The following is a 25733-nucleotide window of genomic DNA, read 5'->3' as shown; positions in this document are numbered from 1 at the left end:
CATCGTAAAAAAACACATTCAGAAGTATGTTTACAAACTTCGTGTGCGTGTTCCAGGATCAAAAATATGAAAAAAATGTTCGTATGAACATGGGGTCGCAAATGTTGCATTTTTGAAATAATAGCCAAAAATAAGTTTCAGTATATGCCTTTATTGCCAAGTATAAGGACGGAAGTTTCTTTATAACAGATGCTCGAAGGTTGTTCCTCCATTCTCCACACATGCATGAGCACGACGTACACAAGACTGACGACGGACTTCAAGTGACCCCATAGATAAAAGTCCAATGGAGTTAGGTCCGGTGACCTCGGTGGCCATGCTACTGGGCCACCACGCCCAATCCATCGATGAGGGTACTGTTCATTGAAATGATATCTGACGCGATGGGAGAAGTGTGTCCGGGCTCTGTCGTGCATAAACCACATTTGTCTTCTTGTATTCAGTGGTACATCTTCAGGGAGACGTGGTAAGTGTCTTCTTAAGAATCGCCGTTATGAAGGTCCTCTTAGACGCGATGGAAGCATGTGTGGACCAATAAGCATGTCGTCAACAATTCCTGCCGAAACGTTAATTGAAAATATTTGCTGGAAGCTGGATTCACTTTGATGTAAAGTCAATTCATTGAAACTTATGTTTGGCTATTATTTCGAAAATGAAACATTTGCGAGCCCATGTTCATAGGAACATATTTACTTATTCTTGATCCTGCAACATGCACACAGAGTTTGTAAACATACTTCTGACTCGCCCTGTATAGTTATATAATCCAGTGACGATCTCTTTTAGACATGGTAATTTTTCTTCGGATTCCATAACAGGTGGGGAATTTGTTAAGTACCTGAGTAACTATATTTAACGTTGAATGTAGATTATGCTGAATTGAGGCAGCCCGTTTGTAGCTCTGCGCAGCGCTAATGAAAGTCGCTTTATTCTTTTCGTCTGGCTGTATGCATGTAACTTCAAAATGATTAAATGAATTTTCATGAAATTTTTTTTGGGAGTTTTACGAGAAAGTGTGGAGGCTTTTCACTTAGGTCTGACAGGTTTATACTTAAGAGAATTTTCTTGGTAGAATATTGTTACTCACGCGGCATTAACCTAAAGACCTTTGTAATGGTGACACGTTGTGTTTCATTTAAGGTAGGAACTGAGTTTTCAATTCTTTTGTTGCTATGGCAAAGTCAGAGAAATGTCTGTTTTGCTGCCTCGCTTATTTTAATTAAAATGGTCAATATATGTTTTACTTAAGTTGTTCGAGCATTCCAGTTGGTAGGGAAGAACATGCAAGACACAATGGAGAAAGTACTTACCCCATAACAAGCACAAGTTTCAGTTTACACAGAACTTTCAAAAGATGTATTTGATTTCTGCTAAGAAAAGTGTTCGTGTACAAGTTAGTGTTTATTCTCGAAACATTAGTTACAATTTTTAACAACGATGCGCTGAATCCCAGATGGTACCTAGTGTCACTTACCACGGACAACATAAGTACCAGGATTGTTGTTTTTCGCCGTATTGTGTACTTGAGCCTGAAAGCCATTGTTGTCTGCGACGTACTTGACTGTTCTCACGTTGCCGTCCGGTTCCTGGACCGAGTATTGGCCCACTACGGTATCTCCGTCACGTGCCTCTTGCTGCGAGTGAGTATCCCCAGTGCGTACGTCCGCTACACGGTAACCATACTTGTAGCTTGGATAGGCCTACAAGACAATTTACAATCTATAATTGTCATAATAGGCCTATATAACTTTCTGTTGCAGCTGCAGGACTTACACTGTTTATTTCTCTGAAAAATGTTTTGAGTGAGTAACTGAAAAGTAGGAACGTATCGATATTGGAATTCTACGTTGTAACTGTATGTAGGCTTTTCCAGCACTGAAAATTGAGAGAGCACATTTTTATGGGCCTTAGTTCACACAGCCTTACGACCCAAAGACCAAGATCGACGTCTTTATCGCTGTGAGGACCTCAGATCTCGCAAGTAGTATTTATTTTCCGCGTTATTATAAGCTCACGAGCATCGCGACCGAGTTGGTAGCACTGATCCTATTCGTGAAGTGTGTTGTTTAAATCTCGTCTCGAAGACAGATTATGCTAATTTGAAATTTTATTGGATTTCCTTCGCTCTTCTAGGCAAGTTCTGGGATAGTACGTTAAAATATGGCGACAATAGGTTCGTTCCGTATCCTTTTGAGTTTGTATTTCATTAACAATCCTATAATTCATCGTTATGTAGACTGAGCTATTGATATAGACAGTAGTATCGTCTTTGTGACATTCTACGGAGCATAACTGGTTAAGAAATTTCCCACTCTTTGTTGGAATTCGAAGGAATCCTGAGCAAATTGTATCCAGTTGTCACCCTCATATCTTATATTGTTAAGATCCGTCTACTTCTCAAAGTGATGTCTTCCTTTCCGGCTAAAATTCTATTTACGTTAAGATGACTACCTTCTGGAATAGTTCACAGTGTAGTCTGGTAGAAGTTTACAAAATTTCACGGGTGGTTTCTGCTTCCATCATAAGGAGGCAATAAGAACCTCTGACACGCCAATAAACTTCTACTAGACTACACGGCGCAGTGTCTCAGAAGACAGCCATCTTCATACTCGCCGCCATGAGAACTTGAAATCTCAAGTTTGTATTCATTTGTCACTTCCCCTACATGATCTCCCCCTTCCCGTCCTCCTTGATAATATTTCGTAAAAAGTACAGAAATTGAATTATTGTTGGTGTTGGCGCATTTAAATATAAACTTTGAAACTCGGGGCCATTATAAGTAATAAATGACAATAATATCACCTATTAGTAACTACCTACGAGCTGGGGTTTCTCAGTATAGTAACTGACTACGAACTAGATGACAGGGGTTTGATTCCCTGCAGGGGCAGAGGATTTTATTCTGGTCTATGTGCTCAGACCGGCTCTGGGGCCCACCCATGCTCCTGTCCACTGGATACAGGGGTCCCTTTCTGGGAGTAAAGCACGGCCGGATCGTGATTCTGTACCTCATCTCCCCTCAAGCGCCTACATGGCGTGTAGCCTGACAGCTTTTTTTTTACTTTCTAAAACAAAATAAATAATTACAATACTGATACTTCTTTTTTAAATGCTTCATAGTTAGTTCCATGTTGCTCAGCAAATTTAAATTCTGTGACCACAATCGCAGTAATTTTTAAATTTCTTGGAGTAATGTTCAATTTCTTCTGCAGGAAGGGACTAGAAAAGCAAGCATGCTAACATTGAATCCAGCGACTGGAAAATTAGGAAGCAAATTAATCAGGTGGCAAAGTAGGTTTCGTGGGAGTCCAAAAAGTTGAATTATACCAAATAAATTAATCATTCTGCTGACATAAATATTTTAGCTTTCTTAGTCTTTGGAGGCACAGAAATAAATAAGACGTCCTAGAATGGTATTGTTAAGAATTTGTATTTGGAGAGAGTATCTCTAACTAGACTACGTTTTACATACGCCTGTGAAGTTAAAAAATGTACTTATGGTGTTGACAAAAATAAATATTCCACATATTCTGCATTGGCATTGCAATACAAACCCACAGGCATAATGTTTTACTTAAAAACTGCAAGACCTAAAAGTGTTGGAGGTTTTCTATACCGCGAATTACGTTCATGTTTTTATGTAATTATGAAATCACGTACCTCAAAATGTTGTCTAATTTACAGCTACGTAAATTGTGTTCATGTTTTTGTATGGGCATGAAAATTTATCTCACATCCTACATGTATTAGCGTGCCTCAAGTGATTTAGAACAGGCGAAGATATCTGCAATTGGTCTATATGATTTTGTCACCGCAGGGTTATTTTGCTTACGGAATAGTCAACAGAAAGTCCTTCAGGTGCCCCTGCAACTCCTGCGACACCAAGTCCTCCAGCAGTGCTACGTACGCCAGCTACTCCGAAACGTCCAAGGCTTCCAGCACCGCTTCCGCTTCCCACCGAATTTAGAATAACCGGTTTTGCGGGGGTGGCTACAGGTCCATTGAAATAAGCGTAGGTGTTTCCAGTCTCTTTACCAGCCACGGGGTAAATTCCGGCCTTAACGTTCTGCCACAAGTGGGCTGTCAGCAGTAAGGCTGTTAACATCTGAAAAGAGAAAAGTGTAAATAATAATAGCACTTTGAAATAAACATTATGTCTACTTAAGCTTATGCAGATCGTTTCGAAGTTTTCCGCCTTTTATGGAACATGAAAGTTTGTTGCCCTGTTAAAAATAGCACGCCATTGGTTACTATCCTGAGCCAAATGAATCCAGTCCACGTTCTCACACTGCATTTATTTACAAGATGAATTTTAATATTATCCTCCCATCTGTTCCTATGCCTTGTAAGTAATATCTTTAATTCGGGTTTTTTGACTATAATATTAAAGGCATCCGTTACTTCTCCCATGCGTATTATATGCTTTGCCCATTTACATACTTCTTGATTTGATCACTCTAACAATGTTTTAAAAACAGTAGGCCTTGTAAATTATGAAGCTCCAAACAATGTATTTTTCTGCACTCGCTATTACTTCCTCTCCCTGATACCCAAAATTCTCCTCATTACCTTGTTCTCAAATTCCCTTACTATAAGAACAAATTACGCGCACTGTTATTGGTAGTGTTGTTCAAAATGCACAGCTGTACTTAAAATCGTATTATTTTATTGTTATTTGACGTGGCTGCCACAGTTAGGCGAGTTGCGTTAGGTAATGATCATAGCAGCTTGTCGGGTAACTGATTCGTCGGAATTTGTAATGAATCTGTAGATAAACCGTCGGTTGTAGTTGCATAGAAGTTTAGAGCTAAACCTTTCCACTCATATGACGTAATAACGGCAGTCATGAATCACGCGGTTTCACCCTAAAGAAACCTACACGCATGTCGAAGCATATGTGGGCGGAGCTTTTCTTAACTATTGCTTTGCCCAATATATTAAACCAGTGGTATTCAACCTTTTTTGTTCGCGTACCCCCAGATATAATTTCTCTTTAACTTTGTACCCCCAAAGTTGTTGGTGTATAATTCAAGTAATACATAGTATATAATCTCCCAAATCGAATGTCCTTCCGTCTGGTTCTCCTGTGGCTAACCCTAAATCTGGCCCTGATTATTCAGTATTTATCATAAAATAATATATATATATATTTATATATATATTTAAATTTCACATACCCCCTAAGATATCTTCGCGTACCCCAGGTTGAATACCACTGCATTAAACGACCCATATTATGTGATGATCGGGGCAATTTGCAAGTCTTATTATATTGATTGGAGCTGAGTGAAAATCGCTAATGTCTCTTTTGTTAAGGTCGCGTATTCCGTAAAATGTATTTTAAAGTCTTTAAACTGTATTTCTTTGATACCCATTTATATGACTACATATAATTTTCGACTAATTGTGCGCTCTCCTAATTGTATAATTTTTCACACAGATTGTCATTAAAATAAAAGCAGCCGAATTATTCGCAGACCCGTTTGTTGGAGTGTATGTTCGTCATCACATTTTAATATGTAATTTACAGGAATAAGCATAAGAATATAAATGTTATTTTAATAAATTTTAATAAATTCAATTGCGTGTATTTTTGACACTTGGTGTAACTTCCATTTACCGTTATTGTAGCCATTTTACAGTGAAGTCCGATGAAATAATTCTAGAGGTCTTGATTGCTGAATGAAGTACAAGACGAAACTGATGCCTTTACAAAATCGCTGATGCGTTATATACCACCTTGCGAGCATGAGAACTTGGTAGGGTGCATTTAGAAATGTAATCCATGACGCGAAGGCGCCCATTGTCTTACATTACAAATGGATCCAATGTTTCGCTTCAGAGAACATGACAGAACACAATAAATTGGTTTTCACTATTAACCATTATTTAGCCCATCATTCTTTGAAGCTAATAAATACAGTAGAATAGGATCCTTGCCTACATTGCACTAAATTATTCGGAATTTTCAGAAATTCCTATCTCACAATACGAATACTGCGAAAAAATACAGAAGTTTACGGTTTAAACGATCCGTTTAGGAATTAAAATAACGTTCAACTGAACGTTACATTTGTTTAAGTGTGCTGATTACGTTTAAGAGACGTCAGCAAAGAACTTAGAAAGTTGAAGTCTTGTTCCGTCAAGCGATGATTTTAGTAATACTGAATTAGTCCATAACAGAAGTATCGACAAATTCCACTAACTTCTTTTTATGGAACCATTATCAGATCCAATACGTCCTTCTGCCAAAAGCGTCGCCTACGAAACAGACTATTGTGTTTTCTTTTATTCGTACAAGTGGAAATAAAAAATAAATGCAAGAATTGTATTTTTTGAACCCTAGAAGGCAATTTTTTACAAATATAAAAATTATGAAATCTAATTGGTTGTAAATACCGTTTTGGGACAAGGCAGTGCCTTTATTTTTCCACTTAAAATGCGCCATTTTGAACTACTGTGACTGACAGTTTGAAAAAATATTTCTCACTAATATAATAGCTTCACTTTGATGAAAGTATGTGCTGTGTTGCTATCTGTGATTTCAAATTATAAAAGATGAAGTACGACGGCCGTCAACAATTTACTAACGCGCCTCTGTATTTGACTGACACTTTTGAAAAATTCTAGTGGATCCGCTGATCTGAATTGGACACATCAGCTTCTAGTCTGCCCTATTTGTGTAAATTATTGGACGAAATCGATGCCACAAAGGAAGAAAGCAGAAGCATTATTAGATGTTAGGAGACCGATAACCACAGAGGAACCTCAGTTATGTCCATCATGAAATTGTAGGATAAAACAAAAATTAAGCACACGTAATAAATCCTTTGAAAATGCACTACGTCAAAGTGTTTGGGAACGGCAGTAAACAAAAAATTGCATTTGTGAGGAAATTAGAAGCAGATTAAATTTAAGGAATTCCTGCCACAATTAGCTTCAGAATCAATTGTTTTCCTGTCTGATATCGATGTGGAACTTGGTGTCTCTTGTTAAGGGAAGAAGACGAATTTGAAAGAGGGTGCTGAAGAGAATTTCTGGACCTGAGAGGACAAACTGAAAGAAGGCTGAATAAAATTGCTCGGCGAGATGATTCATAATTTTCATTCTTTATACAATATTATTAAGATGATGAAACATAGACAAATGAGATGGGCTTGGCATGCAGCACACATGGAGATGATAAGTGTAATAACATATTTTTACGAACATGTGAAGGGATGAGGCCACTTAGAAGACATTATCATACATGTGAATATAATATTATAATCGATTTTACAGGAATTGGATTGAAGGACATGGGCTTGATTTGTTTGACTCGTGATAGGGACCGGAGTCGTGGTGTTTTGTAAGACGGGATTTCTTGACTGGCTGGGCTACTGTCGCTACTGAAGAAGACCGATTGCTTCATGGAGCGAGTTATCCTGGGCATGTGGTCAAACATATGTGCAGAAGAGAGAATTAGAAAAATTCGCAGGTAAAATGGCGACCCAGTTAGGGATGTGCAGACCTGTATTATTGTCATGTCCCACGTAAGAGAGGTTTGTCCATGAACTGTACAAAACGCAGAGTTTACTATTAAATTAGTTGGTACGTTTAAGTCCCAGAGGGATTTTGAAGGTTTAAGAACCTCAGAGAAGCTTGTCGGCTGTTCAGAAAACTTCGGAATGCCAATCAAGCAGGAAACCTCGCTATTAATTGCCATGTGCTTCCACTCCGTTTTGTGAGTAAAAATTTTACTCATAGACCTACTTTCCGATGGTCATACATTTTAATTATTTTACTGCTATTTTCAGTTTTGAAGCGTTATTATACCCGGTCCTTTATTCCCAAATCTGTTAAATCCGTGAAGATGTGTGTCTTCTGGGATGTTGCACCGTATAGTCTGTTAGATACATACAGATCGTTATACTGATGATGGAGGCAGTAAGCTCTTCTGAAACTCTGGTCAATATCTACCATACTACACGTCGAAATATTTCAGAAGATACCTGTCGCCGTGAGAGCCTGAAATCTTGCAGCGTTAACTCCATTTGACCATTTGATGTATAATTTCTCTGAATTTAATATCTTTGTTTGTTACCCTCTTTGCTTTTGTTACGTGTGGTTTTACTGGTTTGATGTCCATCTGTTTTATTTTCAGTGTGCACTTGTTAAGATTTCCAGTGTGTTGTGTTTGTGTTTGACAGCCAAACGACTTTTAATGCTTTCTGCATATTCACGGACGTATGTCATCGCACTGAGGTAACACGGACACAGATCGATATTGCAGAATTAATTGAAAAGTATTGCAAGTTTAGTGCATAAAATTAGTACTTCATCCTGCTGATTTTGATGTATGAAGTTCAGGCTTTGAACTTCGCTTAAGATTGCTCTTTGTCTGTCGTACATCATTACATCATGACCGATCAACAGACGACCACTATTTAATTGTTTATTTTCGTCTTGTTTCTAAACGAAACCTCTTGTTTGCTGTTTGAGTGTACCTGTAATGGACGTTTGACTAATTATTTGTTTTGTAACACTCGGCAGGAAAGCCAGGTCAGCAGACGACTTATTTTTCAACACTTTCAATTTCTTGGCATGGAGCCCTTGCGAAGCTTCTGACGAAATTTAATGTCGATATCGTCCGTTAATACATAGGCCTAGCGAAGACATTTCCAGAAAGCTAAAATAATTTTCATAAATCACGTGTTAAAAGTGAAGGAAATATGTACCCTTAATACAACAGTTGTTGAGCTGATGGAGATTACATTTCGTGTATCTCAAGTTTCATTTCCAAAAGCAATTACACGGTGTTTCTGAAATAATCTTTAGCTAACACAAATTGAGTTAGATCAAGCAAATTCGAATTTGGACTTCATCGAATTACCGCTACTGCTAACACGTATCTGACTTAAGGCGTATTGACTTACAGCAAATGAGATCGGTTGTGATAGGCTGTAAATTTTTCCATTAAAGATGAACATTAAATTTGTGCGTTTCAGGACATGAATTTGAACGTATGCCCAATGATAAAATCTCTATACATTTGTACAGAAATTTGTGTATTTTTCAGGATCTTAAAGAAATAGGACATAATGGATTCATCTGGCTCAGTGTATGATCCAATGATGAATTGTTGTGAATACTGTAATGAACTATTTAGTTCCATAAAAAGGCAAATAATTTCTTATCCATTTCAGCGACTTGTAACTACTTCAATGGTGTTGCTAATTTCAATATGATGTTCAAAGTTGGTGACCGTGTTGAACTGTGAGTGAATTTTAAAGCTGCCAATGCTTTTATAAGAAGGAGAAAAAGAGAAAAATAATTAACTTCAACAATTTTATTACAAGGCCAACAATTCAAACATACAACAATTCTGACTGATGAATGATGGAACAATTATAGGAAGTCACGAAGTGCCCTAAGTACGGCGAGGCCTGCATTAACGATTTATTTATTTTACAACGGAGGCTTAGTCATACTCATTACCATTGTAAAGAAACGGCCAAGAATCCCGGTGACAAGTTCAGATACTTGTTATACTATTTGGTAAACGGTCGAAATGAAATGACGCATTGAAATTACAAATGAGAAAACACTGAAACTTTATGATAAAATGAGAAAACAACCGTGCTGGAATTATAGATGTGTTCTGATGATCTATTAGTTGTGATGCTGTTGAATAGGATGAATGGCGTGTCCGGACCTCACGACCTGAGCGTGGAACCCGGTGTGTTTGTCAGAAGTGTAGTGGACCGTGCGAGTGGTGCCATCAGGTTCAACCAACTTGTAGTAGCCTTCGACTTTGTCGCCGTCACGTTTCTCTGCCTGCTCCTTGATGTCGTGTGTGTGTTCGTCCTTCACCCCGTATTTGAATTCGTACTTGGGGTGTGCCTGAAAGGAATGGTCATAATTTTAGGTGTCTATTTATACTTATACAATTATAACAATCTCCAGACAGACCCCGGGGTCTACCCAGCTCTTTATTCAACGAATACCTAGCTAAAGTACACGAAGCGTGAAATCTATATCTGCTGAAGAAGTGGCACAGCGTTATCTACACGCCCTCTATACAGTAACACACGGTGTTTTGATTAGGCATTCGAGCAATTTCTTTGTTTTTTACAGTAGCAGGAAAGATTTCGAGCGACATTAACAATGAAGTAAGAAGGGCCGAGATATGTATGTCGATGGTAGAAGTTCTACAGCCATATTAATCCATTCCATTAGCAAAAATTCTCTTTTAATAGAATCCCCCCGTCTGCGCTTTGGCACCCTAGTGGTACAAAGTTTTCGAGTGTGCCGTGTCGTAGTACTTACGTGGTGGTATTCTTCTATGTGATGTTCGACAGGAAGTTGATTTTGTTCCACAGCGTGGTGATACTGCGCAAACGTCACTGCAGTCAGGAACGCTAGCGTTACAGAGACCTGCAGACAAAGTAGTCCTGCTGAAACCCTGTGAATTTTGTATAGTAGGCAGTGGATTTGGTCGCAAGGAAAGTGGTCTCAGAAAGAATGTATGATGACTCGCGTTCGTTTCTCCGTGAAATTAACAAACCCTGATGACGGAGGTAGTATGACCTCAGAAACGTTGGTTAACACCGACCAGTCTACACAGCGCAACAACCCCGAAGACAGAAATATTTATACTCACCCCTGTGAAAACCTCAAATCTTACAACAAACCGTTAGCTTGAACCAAATGTGCCGAGACTCAGAAATCTGGTGATTTTTAAAATATGATGGTTGTTTCCTGTATCGTACCGAACGTATTGGTCAAGTAGTTAACATTCCTAGCTTTAAGTTTATAATCGAGGACTGTTTATCCTGAGGCATTTTGTGGTTTTACTTGGTCTATACAGTCAAATTTCGGGATAGCGTTCTTGAATAGATCACAACGCGCTTACTTCAGTATCATCTTCAATACATGATTCGTGAATAATCAAGCCATTTCATTCTGAACATCCTAGGGAGTTGAAAAGCGTTGTGAAATAAGCAAGAATCAATCCCTTATACCTGACTGTATTTCTTAGCTTATAAATAATTTATTTGTTTGGATTCTGTATCGAGTGTGTTGAAGATTATTTTAATCCAGCTTATGAAAATGAATGTCTTCTAGGTTGTAGCGCCGTGTAATCTGGTAGAAATGTACCAGCGTTGCAGAGGTTCTTGATACCTCCATCAAAGTACACGTTGTTACAACCGATAAGTCAGCCACGCTCGTACTCACCGCCGTGAGAACCTCAAACTCAACAAATATCCAGCTTAATGTTTGTCACTTCTTATTCCAAGATGTGAGGTTGTCACGGCGGTTAAGGTGTCGATGTTGGTCTTCAGGATTCTGTCATCATGTAATTAGTCTTGTAGGTTTCGTAGGAACCTGCCGCCTCCGTCTGTAATGCTGGCAACCACATGAAAGACTACGCAGTAGTAAAACCCAGAAGACCACAATCGCCATTCAATAGAGCCCACCATTGCATTTACTCAAGAAAAGTTTTTTTTTTTAGCTTACCGTATGAATAGACATGGTGCTGCTGGAACCAAGTATTGCCGACTGAATGTGACAATTACAGGACAGTCTTCTGTTTATATATGTTGCCGAGTTCCGTGAGAGGTGGACTGCACAACACGCTGTCTGAGTAACTACCGTGTTTCGGTTTGCATGTAGTTTACATACATTTCCGTCTTTCAGTTAACATATATTTTATTTTTTAGAGCCTAGCTCGTAGACAAAGTTAATGAGTTGAAACTGGGTGTAGTCACAGAGCGTGGAGAATGTAATTAGTGTGTAGGGGGTTGCATACGTGGAACATGTACACTTAAGATTCTAAATTGTTCGATTATATAAAATTGCCAACACCTTTCCTTTCTACCTCGTAATGAGTTGCAAATACTACATTTATAACTGTATTATATATATTTATTTATCTTCAATGTATTATTACATTTTTATACCAGTTTATTGAAAAACTCGAAAAAGAGTTAAATGTAAAGTAGATCTATATGTTTTATAGTTGAAAGAGACAAATTGTTTTACAAAACGTCATTGGATACAATTCTATCATAACTTATTTACAAGAACCTAAAGATTAAAATGTATGGCACAGCAGTTTTTGCCTATTGTCTCTGTATGGGTGTAACACATGTCACTCAAATAGAAGAGCATGCAAATAGATTGAGGGTGTTGGAGAAGAGGACGCTGAGGGGAATATTTGGACCTAAAATAGAGAGGGAGCTGGAGGATGAAGACAAATACGTAGTGACAAAATCTACGAATATGGATGAAAGAGGCGTGTAGGACGCATAGGATGAGAAATGGATGCAAAGGTTTAGGTCGAAAAATCTGAATAGAATAGATAATTAATTTAAAGACCTATTCGTATTCGTAGGTGGAGGAATAATATAAAATGGATCTTAAAGAAAGTGTGTAACGGTTTGGACCTGATGAATGTTGTTCAGTTAGGGTCCACTGTCTGTCTGTTCGACAATTTCTTGATGACAGTTGATATAACTAGCGTCTGAAGTAGGACTCTTCTTCATGGAATTAGTTACGCATGCGAAGTAGATGTTGGATTGTGACGCCTTATGGACTCGTACGTAGATACAAACGTTTCGGGAAGTGAATCACACACATGTGAATATCTGTTATACATTTTTATATTAATTATATGAAGCCCATGCTTAAAATTTCTTTCACAAATGCTTGGTTCGTCCCAAACGTTGCGGATTTAGGAAAGATGTGGAGAGTAAATGCGAAAATAATGAGTAATCGGTCGCAGAGAGCCGACTTACACATTAGACTTTGTCTGTTCGAATTTATTTTGATGTACGCGTAATTTTACAAAAAGAAACGTTTTCTTGGCTTGGGCGACGCACCATCACACTGGGACAATAACAGCTTCGCTATATTGTTAAAGTAGTGGAGAAGTTCCGCTAAGCATTTGCAAAGTGCGACTAAAAGTAAAATGAAGATTTCAGTCTTCTGGGTTGTTGCGCCGTGTAGTATGGTAGATGTTTACCAACGTTTCAGAGGTCATACTGCCTCCGTCATCAGGGCGCTGTGAAAACCTCAATTCACACACAAAAGTAAAATATTTACTTAGTGATGAATAAGGATAAAGGGGGAAACAGCCAAAGAGAATTAAAACTGTGGAGTTTGTTTCAGGCAAGTTGCTAAGGAAAGAGAATTCGGAAAATTTCACGAATGGCTGTATCCTTATTAGATGCGTTTCGGTACGTGTGAAAGCGGTTGGACCATGAAATCTGTTCTTGGTGCCAAGATCTGAAAATGTAGCACTCTATCTGCCTGTGCTCCTGCGACGGTGAATTATAAAGAACGCAGAATAATCGACCGTGGAATTTTGTAATATATTATGACATTCCGTGCTCATCTTCAGTGTTTCGTGACAACCACGAGAATCCTAAGTCTGAATTGATACCACTGTTTCGAGATTTAACCCGGGAACCTTCTACATACAAATACACTTTACAGTTGCTTTCTGTTTGGTATAACGTCATTTCTGTTTCAGAATCACTAGTGATGTTGTGCTTCGAACGTGTTTGTATCTACTATTTCCAGTTAACTTCAACTGTCACAGTTCTTGAAAGGAGCTCCTTGAGAAGGTACGTAGTCAAATTCTCCGGCTTTTATGTAACCCCAAGTTTTATTAACCTGATCTCAGGGATCCGCCACGGGTTTCTGTTCTTGGCCGTATGGATCCAATCCAGAACTTAATACCACATTTCCTTTTGCCCTTCCGTCTATGCCAAAGTCTTTTAGGAGTCTCTTCCCTTAAAGCATTCCCACTAAAATTCCATAGCTTCTAAAGAATTATCCTGTTTCATATAGTTAGATATTTCATCGGACTCAAATCACTGGTAGGGCTTTAAAGTTTAGGGCGTTGAACTTTGTTTTTCGGTAGCGCTGTTTATCAAAGTTTCGCCTTATCAAAGATTACTTACACTTAACATTTGCCCACAAAGTACGAGTATTGATATAAAACTGAAAGTTTGCTGCGTTATAGAGTGGTACTGTCTCGTCTGTCTCTTATGGATTTCGTGCCTTTCTCCGAGCACGTTCCCGACACGCGGGGTGTCTCAGTGGCAGACATCGCGAATTGGCCCGTCACCTGGAGGAACGCAGACCGGTCCGGCAACATTTCTCTGTGACGTGTGACATTTGCAAGTCATTCCGGTAAAATGGCAAACGCCTGGAACTGTGTAGATTCCTGTCTCTTAATATATTTATTTTCTGTTTATGGCTTATTCAAATAAGTTGTCAGTAGCTCAGATCATATGGCGTTGAGTGGTAAGATGATTAATAAGTAATGCATTAGACAGAATGTGAAAGGAATCGGTCGTGGCATTGTCTGAGATAGTGCCCTGGCATATTTTATGAGGGACTGAGGAAAACTACGAAAGCCCTCGGACCTGATAGGTGGTGTCAGAGCTGAGATTTGAACCCATTATCTCACGAATATGAAACTGCGACTTTCGATATCTTTTATACAGGATCACTATCATAATTACTAAGATGGTCGCACCTTTTTTCGTAATGACCCTATTGGGGCAGTATTCCGTCAAATTCTTTACCCATTGCACACCTTAATTTGCCAGACATGCGGCACAAAACAAAGTTTCGTCTCATGAAAAGGTTGTACGAAATTGTATAGATAAGTAATACGTGTTGGATAAAACCGTCAATTGTGAACTTTTGTTTGCTTGTGTATTACGAATTCTAACTGCGACAAGATAAGATTTTGCCTTCTTCCAAGTATAATGTGTGAAAACAATATTTCTTATAAAAATACTCCTGTTGCGGAACGCTGTTCCTGGCAATAGAGTAAGCTGTTCCATGCATCTTTGAAATACAGGTATCCCTCGATTTGTGCCGGTTCAATTTGCGCCTATTCAGAATAACGCCGATTTTGAAACCAGTAAATCAAAAAGCGAAAAAATATACTTTACTATTATTTATAACGTTTTACAATATATGTCGTACTGATTCTTATACTAAATCGTAATTCTTACATCGCTGATTTATAATAAAAATTATAAATACAGTCACCTCTGCAATTACGTATATTTCGTTAACGCGAATTTGCTCCAATGAGCTCGATGAATCGGTAAAAGCTGTTTGTGAAATTCAAACTTTTGCATATGCGAATTTGCTCTTATGCAGTTTCATTCCTGGCGCTTTAAACTTTCAAAGGACTAATTTAATCTCTACGGAGGTACCGGGGTTATTTTTACTACGCGATTTTCTTTAGGTCCGCGTCATACATGAATGCAACTATCGCATAACAGCAGAGATGACTGTACACATCAGTCACATGAAAGAATCGCAGTCAATCGCGGGGACCAACGAATTGCCGATTGTAAGTGTATAAAATATATTTTTTAAATTCCCTTTATTTTATTTACGTTATTTCAGAGCTTTAAATGTAATGCCATTATATTACTCGTCAATGTTTTGGTGCTGGGAACGCATGTCATTGACTTCCCATTGATTTACATTATAAAAGAGTTTCAATTTACGCCGATTCCTATTACGCCGGTTCGTCCAGGAACGCATCCCCGGCGTAAATCAAGGGCTACCTGCGGAGCAGACCGGCTCCGTTACTTACATTCCATAATCATTGTCTAGAGCGGCATTTCTAGTTGTCATATGTTGTGGTTATCCTCAGTTTACCCCCCACATTCTTTAATTGTTTAAAGTCATCCCTGGTACTTAATTAAGCACCAAGTCAAACAGGTGTATGGGAGAGTAGAGGTATGTCTCCTCCACGCGTTCTTAACATTGACAATAAGTAGTAATGAGTCGTTAGCCTCACGCCCCACCACTTTGCCCCTAAGAAAGATCCCGCTATACAATGGATAAAAGAATGAATTGACCCCATAGCCGGTCTTCATATTGTGACAAAGAGATAAGTATTGCCCTGCCAGGAATCGAATCCGAGTCATCCAGTCCGTAGCATAGCCACTGTTCCGGCCATATTTAAAACACTAGAGCAGTGGTCGCCAACCTTTTTGTGCCTACGGTCACATTTGAGAGTTTATGAGATCGTGGCGGGCACCAACCAATTAACAAAGCCAAATTTTCTTTTCTCTGGACAAATAAGATATATACACCAAATAATATACGAAACAACACGACGTTTAATGATACAAGAAACCATGCAATCAAAAATACGTAGTTTTGTAAGTACAATTATTATTACTCAAGTGGGAAGTTGGTGTGATGTTTGGCGCTGCATTTCATCGGCCAGTTTTTCAAATTTGGGAGTGTAGGATGATGTTGCTGCTCGCAAACAATCGTCAAGATGGGCGTCAGTAAGTCGAGATCTGTGTTTTTATTTTATAATGTTCATGGTTGAATGACCTTCATTATTCAGTATAACCTCTTCCGTAACAACGCGGGCACCTAAAAAGGTTTTGGCGGGCGCCATGGCGCCCGCGGGCACCGCGTTGGGGACCACTGCACTAGAGTAATAACTTACGTGTACCCCACTCACTTTGACGTGCAATCCTTTGGAGTTCATTCTATATCGGGACATGTTTATATTAAAATCAGTTTTGTGATTGTTATATTACAGTAGCTGTTTTCGCGGATGTGTTTTAACGTTTGATTTGTGCTAAGACAAACTGGATCAACAACCAAAGCACGTACAATGTCTTATCATTTATTTTCGGCAAATATGAAATACAGCTGTGAAACATCGACTGTGATGTAAGGAACTGCTTCAGAATTTCATAAATACAACAACTAATATTTTGGGAGACAAATCCACATAACAACAGACACCCTGACAACTGACATTGCAGGCGCATTCTGGCAGCCAGCGTCTCGGCCGATGAGAATTTTTCAGTGTGTTGATAGAAGATTCCATACCACACCAGATGCGACGCAGAAAATTAACATTTCCCACACTCAACGTTCTTCTTCAACCTGTTTTCCGGTACCGGATAAGTCGGGTAAGATTGATAGTGAATGGACTAAAGCTGGACGTCTTAAAGATCTTGCGTGTTCCTGAACTTCGAGGAGGAAAATCGAATGAGTTTGATATTTTGGTGTACGTGACTACCGGATATTGGTAAGGACGGTCTGTGTGTTGTGTCAGCCAGGAGGGTTGAAGATTTAAAACTTTGTCGTATGTGGACTCGCTCGGGGCCGGTGAAACTGGCGGACTTTATCCGGAAACCTGGTGAAACAGATTGTACTGTGTGGCTGCCTTTTGCCGGCAAGCTGGAATGTGAAAGACCACTTAGACTCCTTTATCTGCTATTTCTTCAGTATCTCTATTACTCAACCAGCATCCCTCGCTTTTCACTTCTATTTATAGAAATGGACAACAAAACTCCTAAATCCTCTACGAAAGTAATCTGACATTATATTCTAATTCAATTCAATTCATTTATTAAAGTGCTTGACAACAGCCAATAACAGCCAAGCACTAACAACAATACTGAAATTACAATACAAAAGCAAACAAACAAAGAACTGAAAACATAACTGTACAATATTGATTTATTGCAAAATAACTCATAAGTAAAAAACTAAATGTTATAGATAAGTAAAATAATAATTATACTAAAAACAGTTTAATATTGGACAAAAAACATACACAATAAAATGTCATACTAAGTAAACAATAAAAAACCATGATTATTGTTTAAAAAGCTGACTGACCTCAGTAAGCAAAACACGATCTTTGTTAAAGATGTCGATGCTCCTGCAGACTGCATTGGCACCAGAAACACATCTGGCAGAGGGACTGGCCTTGAAATTACGTTGTACAGTAAAGGTAGAATAGTCTCTGATAGACCTAATGGGTAGGCAGAGACTAACTGTATCAACAACAGATGAGCAACTAATTTTGCCTTTAAAAACATTCACGAGGAAAAGAGCATCCAAAAGCCTCCTCCTTAAATGTAACGATAAGAAATTTAATCTAACTAATATTTCATCATAATTATAGGCACAAACGCCATTAAAGAATCTAGCGTAACATAGGGCTACAAATTTCCTTTGAATCCTTTCCAGTTTAAAGGAATCAGTATTAGTAATAGAGTTCCAAACAACGGAAGCATACTCAATTTTGGAACGGACTAAGGTACTGTACAAGACCAAAAGGCTATCAACAGTGGAGAAGGAAGAAGTAATGTACCGAATCAAACCTAGCATTTTCAAGCTCTGTGAGAATATATAGTTGATATGCTGGTGAAAATAAAGCTTACAGTCCAATAGAACACCGAGATCTTTAACACAATGGGAGCGTGCCACCAGGTTGTTACACAATTTGTAATTAAAATAAATACTGTTTGTCTTCCGGGTGAATGATATAACAGTCGTTTTACTTAAATTAAGTTGCATCCCATTCACAAGACACCAATTTTGCACTGAATGGATGTCGTCCTGCAACAGTTTGCAGTCATCAACATCGCTAATACTCCGATATATCTTTAAGTCATCAGCAAATAAAAGGCACTGTGAATTATGTATGGAGTCGCAGATGTCATTAATGAATATATTAAAAAGTAAGGGGCCTAGGGTGGAACCCTGAGGCACTCCACACTTAACACGATAAGGATACGAAAGAGTTCCAGATACACGAACAAAAGATTGCCTGTCAGAAAGATAACTATGGAACCAATCAACATAACTGGGTGATAGTCCAAAGTTTCTAAGTTTCCCAAGAAGAATATTATGAGGGACTAAGTCAAATGCTTTAGTAAGATCAAAGTATACTGAATCTGTTTGTCCTTGAGTACTAACTGAAGGTAAAACGGAATTAAGGTAAGTAACCAAATTTGTTGCTGTGGAATTAAATTTACGAAAACCATGCTGTGAGGGATTTAATCTGTACTTAAAAAAATGTTGCAAATGATCATAGACAATAAATTCAAATATTTTTGAAAAGTTATTAAGAATAGAGATGGGTCTATAATTACTAACAATGGAACTGTTGCCTTTTTTAAACACAGGAACAACAGCTGTTTCTTTCCACAGGGACGGAAAGGTGGCACTAGTTACACTTAAATTAAAAATATAGGTTAATAAGGGAGTGAAAATATCAGAACAACCCTTAATTACTAACGAAGGAATTCCATCTAACCCCACACACTTTGAGGGTCTGAGGCGCTTGATCGCCTTGCTAACTTCAGCAGGAGAGATAGGAGCGGCGGGCAAAAAATCAGAAGTAAAAGTATCGGTAGGAGTGACGGACCGGCAAGAAGTGTTAAAAATTGATTCAAAATGCGTAGCAAATTCATCAGCAATGTGTTTGGGGTCAGTGACAAACTGATCACCAATTTTTAGCTGAATGAAGGAGTTATCTTTTCTTTTGAAATTTGAAACGTATTTCCAAAAATGCTGAGGGTGAGTTTTAAGACTGTCATCAACAGACTTTAACCACCGCCGCCTATCAGACTTAATGGTAGCCTTAACTAATTTACGAAAGTGTGCAAAGTAGGAGTAATGTACATCAGAGTTGGTCTTTTTAAACCGACGAAAATAATGATTCTTTTTATTAATATAATGTTTTAAGGTGCCGGAAAACCAGATAGGAAATTTAGACTTACTAGAATGCTTATTGGGAATAGCTAAGTTTAAAGCATCAGTAACCACCGACTTGAGCTGATCAGCGGCGGAGTCCGCAGAGGACTGATTATAAACGCAGGACCAATTATAAGAAAATAAATACCTATAAAGTAGTAAATAGTCAGCACGCGCGTAATTGCGGGAACATCGAGAGGGCTGTGAATTGGCAGTCAGAGACATTTCTAATATCAATAACCAGGGAAGGATGAAAAACATCAGGTTAAACCAAATCGTGATTAAAAATCGTAACGTTGACAGAGGAAAAATTAGCAAAAACAAGATCGAGCAGATTCTTGTTTTGAATGGTAAGGTTGTGTTGAGAAAGTCCGAGGAAGCATGCGGCATTGTGAACGACATCCCCTTTAATTTTGGTATAGTAATGTGAGTTTGCTTGAGGGAAGCCATGTACCCAATCAAAGCCAGGAATATTAAAATCACCTAAGAGAACTACCCGAAAATTTTGTGGGTTTAAATTCTTTTCCAGAGAATTAAAATAATTTTCAATAACTTTACCATCAGTGTTAGGTGAAAAGTAGTGGTTTCCAACGAGTAAGTTGAAACCATCAGGAAGTGGAACTTCAATCCAAACACATTCGCTGGTAAGTTCAAGATCATACCTGCGTTTACAACCAGCCAGAGATTGGTGAACTGCCGTCAGAACACCACCACCTCTGGTTAAGTTGAGATCGGTATAACCTCTGTCAGCGCGGAAAACGAGATAGTCATCAGGAAACAAATTGCGATTACAAAACGAATCATTAAGCCACGTCTCGGTAATACATATAATTTTTAAATCATTAATACAGACATTATCATGAAAGTTGTTACATTTAGTACGCAAACCTCTAACATTTTGGTAAAAGATATCAATAGAATCCAAACACTTAGAACCAGACGTGGTGAGACGATCCGAAATGGTGGCACAACAATTACCTGGCATAGTTAGGCGGTATTGATGCTTCCCCCAAGATCCTCACAAGTGCTGGTTGGCTTCGTTGTAGGGCTCATTGCAGTAGCAGAGTCAGAGTCAGCCGTTGTAGGTACCGAACTAAGAGGTGCATCAGGGGAGTACACCTGATCAGGGGTTAGTTTCCCATAAAAGGGAGCAATCAGGCACCCATTTGGCCATACTCCGGTGTTATTTATAAGGGGAAAATCCTCTTCATTGACCGAAATGTGAAATGAAGCATAAGAATTAAATTTTGTTTTAAGCCTAGTGCAGACTAACCTTTTGATGCTTAACTGCGCTTTTAAAGACTTATCCACGTCAGCAGCCGTGACCTCAGGGCTAAATCGTGAGACAAAAAGTGCCTTAGACCTTTCCCTTTTGGATACAATGGGTAGAGAAGCAGAGTTTCTCACCCCTAACAACGGCTGTCTGCGTTGTCTAACTGTGTTGGCCGGGGTTGTCCCAGAAGATGGCTTCTTTTTATGATTTACTGTTGTAAAACCTTCAGTGTCCACACTGGAGACTTTAGGTTTTAACCCAGCAGATAATACATCCTTGTAGGATTTCGATCCCACGTCGGCGACAGAAGAGGCAGAACGAGGAGCCGCATCCGTGGCTTTGTTTGCAGGAACATTATGAACTAAGGTGGTTGTCCCCTGGATGGAAGATTTCGTTGCTGGTGCTGTCGGCGTAGGAGCGCTGGAAGCTAGTTTGTTCAAGTGGTATTTCAAATATTCGTTGTCCTTCCGAAGTAGCTGTACATCTTCGGAAAGTTTAAAAACCATCTGGACGAGATTCTCAATAACCTTTTGTGTGCTAACTCCACTGAGCCGCACCATCTCGATCTGGCGGCCGAGTGACTCGGGGTCTGAAAGAATAGGCTCACCATCAGGAGAAACTTCCTTCACTGAAAGCCCCGAAGTTGAGGCAGATCTCAAGCTTCTTCTAGATGCGTTCTTAGCGCTACAAGCGCGATTAGCAACAACACACGATGCACAATTGTACGTCGATTTCCCTTCCACCATGAGAAACGAATATTCAGTGTCGCTCATTTTGAGGCAGGAGAGATGAAACCTTGTTCCACAAGGCCCGCTACATCTAATAAATTTCTGTTTACCGTAGAACGGTTTCTTACACACCGAGCAACAGTCTTTGCTAGCAGCCATAGTGCCGGCAGGCTGCGGGCGAAGCACACTCACTCACAGTTATACAGCAGGTACGGAGAGCTCACAAAAACACGTCCGCAGCAGACCAAAAAAGCATTTCAATATATACGGGTGTCCCAAATTGATGTAGACACAATGCTGACATATGTAATAATTGTGTGAATACATTTTCTTGGGACACCTGTGTATGTTTAAATGTTTCTTAGCCAATTGGTTTCAATAAAAAGATAATGGAAGAAAACGCCAGTTCTTTTACCAAAACTAATTTCTGTCTGTAGAAATAATTTTTATAAATGTCTATGTATATACTTGAAATCAAAAACGACGTAACATAATGTGCATTATTTAGCTCGGTGGTAGCATACACTGCACTGTTGTCTCCATGCCCCGTTTTCGCTCACTGCTCAAAAAGAAAAATCTCAGCGCTTTGCGTTCCGACACACGTAGCATGTTCTCAGCTGCCTGTTTGACACCATGTTTCTGAGGCATACGACACTGTTGGTCCGATGACGGCTTTATGCAACTTCAAAGCTCTTAAAATTAATTTTGATCTCAATAGTAACTAGAGCGCATAACACCTACTTCCTGCTGCTAATTTCATTATATTCTGTTATGAGTGATCCTAAACCCAAAGTTAAAGACCAATTGAGACAAAACATCTCTTTATTTCAGAATGTTTTTTATGGAAAATTAGATAAATATTTAAAATAAAGTAAAGCTGTCCCGGTATACGCCATGTAGGCGCTTGGGAGAAGTGAGAGAGTAGCTCCTACTCATTCATGACCTCGGCACTAGACGGGGGTGAGTGGTCAGCGTCACGCCCCGGCCGCGTTTTATCCCTGGGAAAGGAACCCGGTACCAACTGGATAGGAGGCTGGGTGGGCCCCAGAGCCGGTCTGGACGCAGTATAGAGGAATCTTCTAGCCCTTTCGGGGATCAAATCCCGGCCGTCCAGTCCGTAGTCAGTCAATAGACTGACTGAGCTACACCGGCTCTTCTGTTGTTCAAATTAGTGTACCAGTTCCTGAACTTTCTCTATTTTTCACAGACCGCGGCAACATCTACACATCTCTCTTTTGTAACATCACTTTGACAAGTTGTAAAGTTTAACGCAGTATTGCGAACAAAGCGAATAGATTCAGTACCCTGATTTCAGTTGTTCTGACATTCTACACACGTAAGAAATTTGTAATTACTGATACATAGAGCCGTACAGTAGAAGTTAATGACAACTGTTTACCACAGGTTCCAGCTCTTCGAAATAAAATATACAGAGAGGAATTTGTATAATATTTAATACCTATAAAGTATTTAATACATTCACACATCGTAAACGAATTATATACAGTCTCTATGAAGAAATACAAACAGATACCAATGTGTAGATGGAAATGCGAAACAACGATGAACATATGAAGTAGTGTGACAGAAAGTTTACACATCACACATCCTTGGAAGGCTAAAATCTAGCTTTTGAAAAGATTCAGTTTCCTAAGTCAATAATTGATAGCTTAAAATCTTTGAGACCATTCATGAAACTCCAGTTTTTATGTTGCTACTAACTTCGAAGACGATCGAATGAATAATAAAGCATATAACATATACCAGAACATATTTAAGGTATGTTAAATACATATCAACTACGAATCTGCAATCGGCGCCCTCACTAAACCTGCCCTGGGCATTTTCTGCATTGAGATTTACGTATTACATAAGCGAGATATTAAAATAAGATATACATTTACAGATTCAATCAACAATAATCGGCGAGCTCTTCTGTGTATTTTCTATAATACGTTAGTGAAATTAAGCTGACGTAAATGTGGAGTGCGGACTTTTGAATTGCATGAGCCTTCAGTCTAACCTTCCAAGGACGACATCAGTTTCTTCAGTTTAGAAGTTGAAACTGCTGTAGCTTTCGGCGTCACCGGATGATTTTTGAGAGTAAGACGGTAAGGGAACCTCTTCATATTTAGGGAGTACAATTTTCTTTACGGGGAGGATGATCTTCTTCTCTTGTTGAATAGGATGAATGGCGTGTCCGGACCTCACGACCTGAGCGTGGAACCCGGTGTGTTTGTCAGAAGTGTAGTGGACCGTACGAGTGGTGCCATCAGGTTCAACCAACTTGTAGTAGCCTTCGACTTTGTCGCCGTCACGTTTCTCTGCCTGCTCCTTGATGTCGTGTGTGTGTTCGTCCTTCACCCCGTATTTGAACTCGTACTTAGGGTGCGCCTATTAAGAGATAATTTAATTTGAATTGTGATACTGTTTAAACTCATAGTATTGTCCTGTAGTTTCAAAGTCGGCCTCTCCGACATGCTCCACAGAAGTGATTCGAAATTATATGCTGCATTGCCTAATAGCATTTAGTTAAAAATCGTAACTTCTCGATATAGGTATTTGATAGTATTATGATCGGTTGCTTAACGACGTGAAGTTAGTTACTAGACTTCTATAAGAGCTGTAACAAATTAAATATGCAATTCGCCTAGTAACTGAAGGAAATGGCAAATCTATCCCTCTGCGATCAATCGTTATGGCAGCTGAAGCTACCTAGTCTCGAACCCGGAACTGCTTGGTTGTTAACATCAGCTCGTGCTAGGTTATTCATGCATTAGACTTGTTCCTGTAAGGAAGTCTATGGCGGTTGAAGAGTTTACTTGAGTTGTATTAAGCGGCTTCTTGGGTTAAGGTGGTAGATCAGTGTGGTCGGTTTAAAGCAGAAAATGATTTTATATTGGACAGTTAAACTATAAAGTCGACATGGAATTAAATGACGTAGTTTGAGACCAGCGGCCAGCTCGTGTGCACATGGTAATGAAGCTGCTGGTTTTATAAAAATGTGGGGAAATTTATGTGCAGCTAAGTGACTATTACATTCTCAAGAATACTCTGCTTCATGCAAATAACAATTATAATAATTATATTTCCTATCATAACCTAAAGATTCAACAAAAATCCTAACACACGAAACCGCCATTCGTAAATAACCCTAGTCAGTTTAGTCCATTCCACAACATCACAACCATTTTATGCAATATTAGTATTGTAATTAAGCAAGTGACTATTCACGTGTAGGCCTATGCACAAACAGAGAAACAGGTCAGCGATATGGAAATATATGCATTAATGGTTACCATTTCGCTGTCATTTCTTAACATACGCATGCAACAGCGTTGGACCATGTTCGGAAGTTTGTGGTAAACATTTTGATCATTATAAAGTACAAAACCTTGTTATCAGGCGCGGCGTATATTTTAGTGCAATTTTTTGAAAATTGATTCACCGTTTCAAACTTTAAGTACAACAATTCTATTTATCTGATCTGAAGAAGGTTACCTCTTCATCCAGCCGCTGAATTTACAGTACCAATGTCATTAATTACTTACGTATTGCTCAATCTCCTTGTGTTCTTCGTAGACGGGGACTGACAGTACGAGCGCCATCATCGTGGTGAAAGCAACAGCAACCTTAAACACATTAGGCTTGTTAAATGCAGGATTGCACAATTTCACGGAAAAGGTGTAGATAATAACACTTTCGTACATAACAAATTTATTTGTGCGTTCAAAAATAATAAACCCACCGAAAAAGAAGAGTTCCTTATTGCCAAATTTCCAAGAATGCACGTATGTTTGTTAAAATCATAGAAATTTGAAAAAAAAAGTTCGAATTCTTAAAAGTAAACGAATATATAATTAATACACAATAAATTACTAATTAATAATCTGTTAATATGAAATGAAATTTATCAAGGCTTGTATCATAAACATTCTCGAAACTTTAAAGCAGTAGTGAGCCTATGTATGGTTTCAAAATGCATACCTTAAATGAAATCATATCTGCACTTTGCTTTTCTTGGACGCTTTCGAGTTACAAGACTTGTAATTTGACTGACAAACTTGGGAATACAAAACCTTTATATATTGAACAAAGAAAGTAAGAAATGTTTAATAGACACGCCCTCTCAACTATGTGTAAGAAATTTGTTTGTATTTTTAGTCTTTGTTGCCGTCCTCGTTTTAATC

The 25733-nt window shown here is 38.8% G+C and overlaps 4 protein-coding genes across 13 annotated transcripts in view; 1 reads left to right on the top strand and 3 right to left on the bottom strand.

Moving 5' to 3' along the window:
• LOC110835000 (cAMP-dependent protein kinase catalytic subunit PRKX) overlaps nt 1-18332 on the top strand; it is a 29583-nt gene extending 11251 nt beyond the window's left edge. For 3 of the 10 annotated variants that reach the window (XM_087349927.1, XM_087349934.1, XM_087349933.1), the window contains 2 exons: nt 13517-14181; nt 16583-18332. The gene's annotated coding sequence lies outside the window, so the exon portion shown is untranslated. Of the gene's footprint in view, nt 1-3817; nt 5600-7281; nt 7478-13516; nt 14182-16560 lie in introns of those variants that run through there. The other 7 variants (XM_087349930.1, XM_087349928.1, XM_087349929.1 and 4 more) reach the window with 7 other exon arrangements.
• LOC110834997 (cuticle protein 18.6) lies at nt 127-5714 on the bottom strand. Its single transcript, XM_022074787.2, has 4 exons — nt 5621-5714; nt 3833-4105; nt 1475-1700; nt 127-556 (listed from the first exon to the last, which is right to left on the bottom strand). Exons 1-4 carry the CDS (start codon nt 5633-5635, stop codon nt 492-494), a joined length of 579 nt encoding a protein of 192 aa, XP_021930479.2. The 5' UTR covers nt 5636-5714; the 3' UTR covers nt 127-491.
• On the bottom strand, nt 9314-11589 carry LOC110834998 (cuticle protein 19-like). The gene is made up of 3 exons (XM_022074788.2): nt 11500-11589; nt 10309-10416; nt 9314-9882 (listed from the first exon to the last, which is right to left on the bottom strand). The coding sequence occupies exons 1-3, from the start codon at nt 11512-11514 to the stop codon at nt 9652-9654; spliced, it is 354 nt and encodes a 117-aa protein (XP_021930480.1). The 5' UTR covers nt 11515-11589; the 3' UTR covers nt 9314-9651.
• Nucleotides 18333-22980: 4648 nt separating the features above from the next.
• On the bottom strand, nt 22981-25627 carry LOC110835014 (cuticle protein 19-like). Its single transcript, XM_022074807.2, has 3 exons — nt 25531-25627; nt 25095-25175; nt 22981-23937 (listed from the first exon to the last, which is right to left on the bottom strand). The coding sequence occupies exons 1-3, from the start codon at nt 25543-25545 to the stop codon at nt 23596-23598; spliced, it is 438 nt and encodes a 145-aa protein (XP_021930499.1). The 5' UTR covers nt 25546-25627; the 3' UTR covers nt 22981-23595.
• Between the last annotated feature and the right edge of the window lie 106 nt (nt 25628-25733).

This window comes from Zootermopsis nevadensis, unplaced genomic scaffold (genome assembly GCF_977971745.1).
Source record: "Zootermopsis nevadensis isolate Lab colony 2312 unplaced genomic scaffold, Znev_1.0 Znev_ptg000016l, whole genome shotgun sequence".
NCBI lineage: Eukaryota > Metazoa > Arthropoda > Insecta > Blattodea > Termopsidae > Zootermopsis > Zootermopsis nevadensis.
This window is presented reverse-complemented; position numbering and strand designations above follow the sequence as displayed.